The 1,713-nt window shown below is 38.9% G+C and overlaps 1 protein-coding gene across 1 annotated transcript in view; it reads left to right on the forward strand.

Annotated features, from left to right (window-relative positions):
- LOC116379293 (DDB1- and CUL4-associated factor 1-like) overlaps positions 1-1,643 on the forward strand; it is a 3,239-nt gene extending 1,596 nt beyond the window's left edge. The window contains exon 3 of the mRNA XM_031841233.1: positions 175-1,643. Coding sequence (XP_031697093.1) covers positions 175-242 — 68 coding nt within the window. The 3' untranslated portion in view covers positions 243-1,643. The remainder of the gene's footprint in view (positions 1-174) is intronic.
- The last annotated feature ends 70 nt before the right edge of the window (positions 1,644-1,713 follow it).

The following is a 1,713-nucleotide window of genomic DNA, read 5'->3' on the forward strand; positions in this document are numbered from 1 at the left end:
TGTGTGTGTGTGTGTGTGTGTGTGTGTGTGTGTGTGTGTGTGTGTACGTGTGTACGTGTGTACATGAATAAATAAGTGTGTGTGTGTGTGTGTGTGTGTGTGTGTGTGTACATGAATAAATAAGTGTGTGTGTGTGTGTGTGTGTGTGTGTGTGTGTGTGTGTGTGTGTTTCAGTCCTCCCTCAACAATCTGATGAGGAGACTTTAACCCTTCGGGACCTCCGTGACGAATGGTCGTCCTGACAACGAGGAATGTTTCTCTTTTTAAACTGGATTCTGTCGTAAACGTTCTCCGACGATCACGTCGACAGAAGACGAGTTTCTCTTTATATTCTAACTTTTACAGACCGTGGACTGTGATGATGAATAAATATTTAACATCATTCAGATGAAAACACTGTTTCAGGAGAATTATTCATCATGTTCTACCTCCGATGGAAGCTTTCATGTTTTTGATAGATAGATAGATAGATAGATAGATAGATAGATAGATAGAACCTTGTTTATCCCCTCACTGTTGAGCTCACAGTTGCGTTCACTGACCTACTAAACTTCCAGGAACAGAAACATCTCTAGTTGAATGAATCACTCAGATTTGAGCCATAATGTCCTCTGGACACACTTTGTGGTAAAACGTGGTCTCCTCACTTCTTACAGGTTCACTGAAGCTATTATGCAGCTATCGTTTCATAGTCAGCTGCTACAATGTCTTCAACACAGGATGAAGTTATGTTTTCTATAAGAACAGATTGATATTCTTCTTCACTGAACCGTCGATTGTTTGAACAACAAACATGAGACTTTACCACGTTTTAAACGTCTTTTTAAAACTGCGTCAAAGAATCTGCAGCATATTGATGAGGCTGAGTGTTCTCACGAGTTCATTTATTATTATCATGTTCCTTGTTGGTGATTGTTGATCACTGCTGCTGAACGGATAGTTGTGATGTTTCGTTATCTCTTCAATAACCACCAGACTGATGAAACCAGTGAAACTGAAGCGTTGATGATGTTCTAACTCAACACAACTATCCCTTTAAACCAGGTTCAACACGTACTGTGTGGTCAAAATGACGGCAGAGCTTTGGTTGTGAATGCACATTATGTTTGTGTACAATCGAACGTCACGCTTGAGAATAAAAAATAATATTAAATGAAAAATAAATCTGTATTTCGTGCCAACAGCAGCTTCTCAGAGCCGTAGAGTCCGTTTGCATAACGGATCTGTTGTTAATGAACCAGTTGGATTGTGAATGTTCGGTTCTACTTCAGTAATAAAGAGGTTCTCCGTGTGGCCTCGTCTCTTCATAGTGATGCTGCACTGATGAGTTTCATCCCCTGGATGTGAAGCTCTTCTCATTTCTTTGAGGCAACAGTTTGTTTCCAGCAGATAATAAATCACAATTTAAGAAACTCTCCGTGATGATGGTGAACTTCTCCAGCAGACTGAGCTCAGAGACGCCTCGCTGGAACTCCTTCACTTTAACTCACAAACCTCGTTCCATTCGTCACTGCTCTCAAGTACCAAGCTGAGGTATTTGTACTCTTTTTATAACGTTCATGTGACCGCTTTAGTTACTTTACTAATTCAGATCTTTACACAAAACAAAGATCTTCTAATAAATGTTTAGTTGTGATGTTAGACCCAATACTTGTCTATATGTATATACATATATATGTATATATATATGTATATATATATGTATATATATAT

The sequence above is a fragment of the Anarrhichthys ocellatus genome, unplaced genomic scaffold (assembly GCF_004355925.1).
Source record: "Anarrhichthys ocellatus isolate YVR2014 unplaced genomic scaffold, GSC_Weel_1.0 scaffold4056, whole genome shotgun sequence".
NCBI lineage: Eukaryota > Metazoa > Chordata > Actinopteri > Perciformes > Anarhichadidae > Anarrhichthys > Anarrhichthys ocellatus.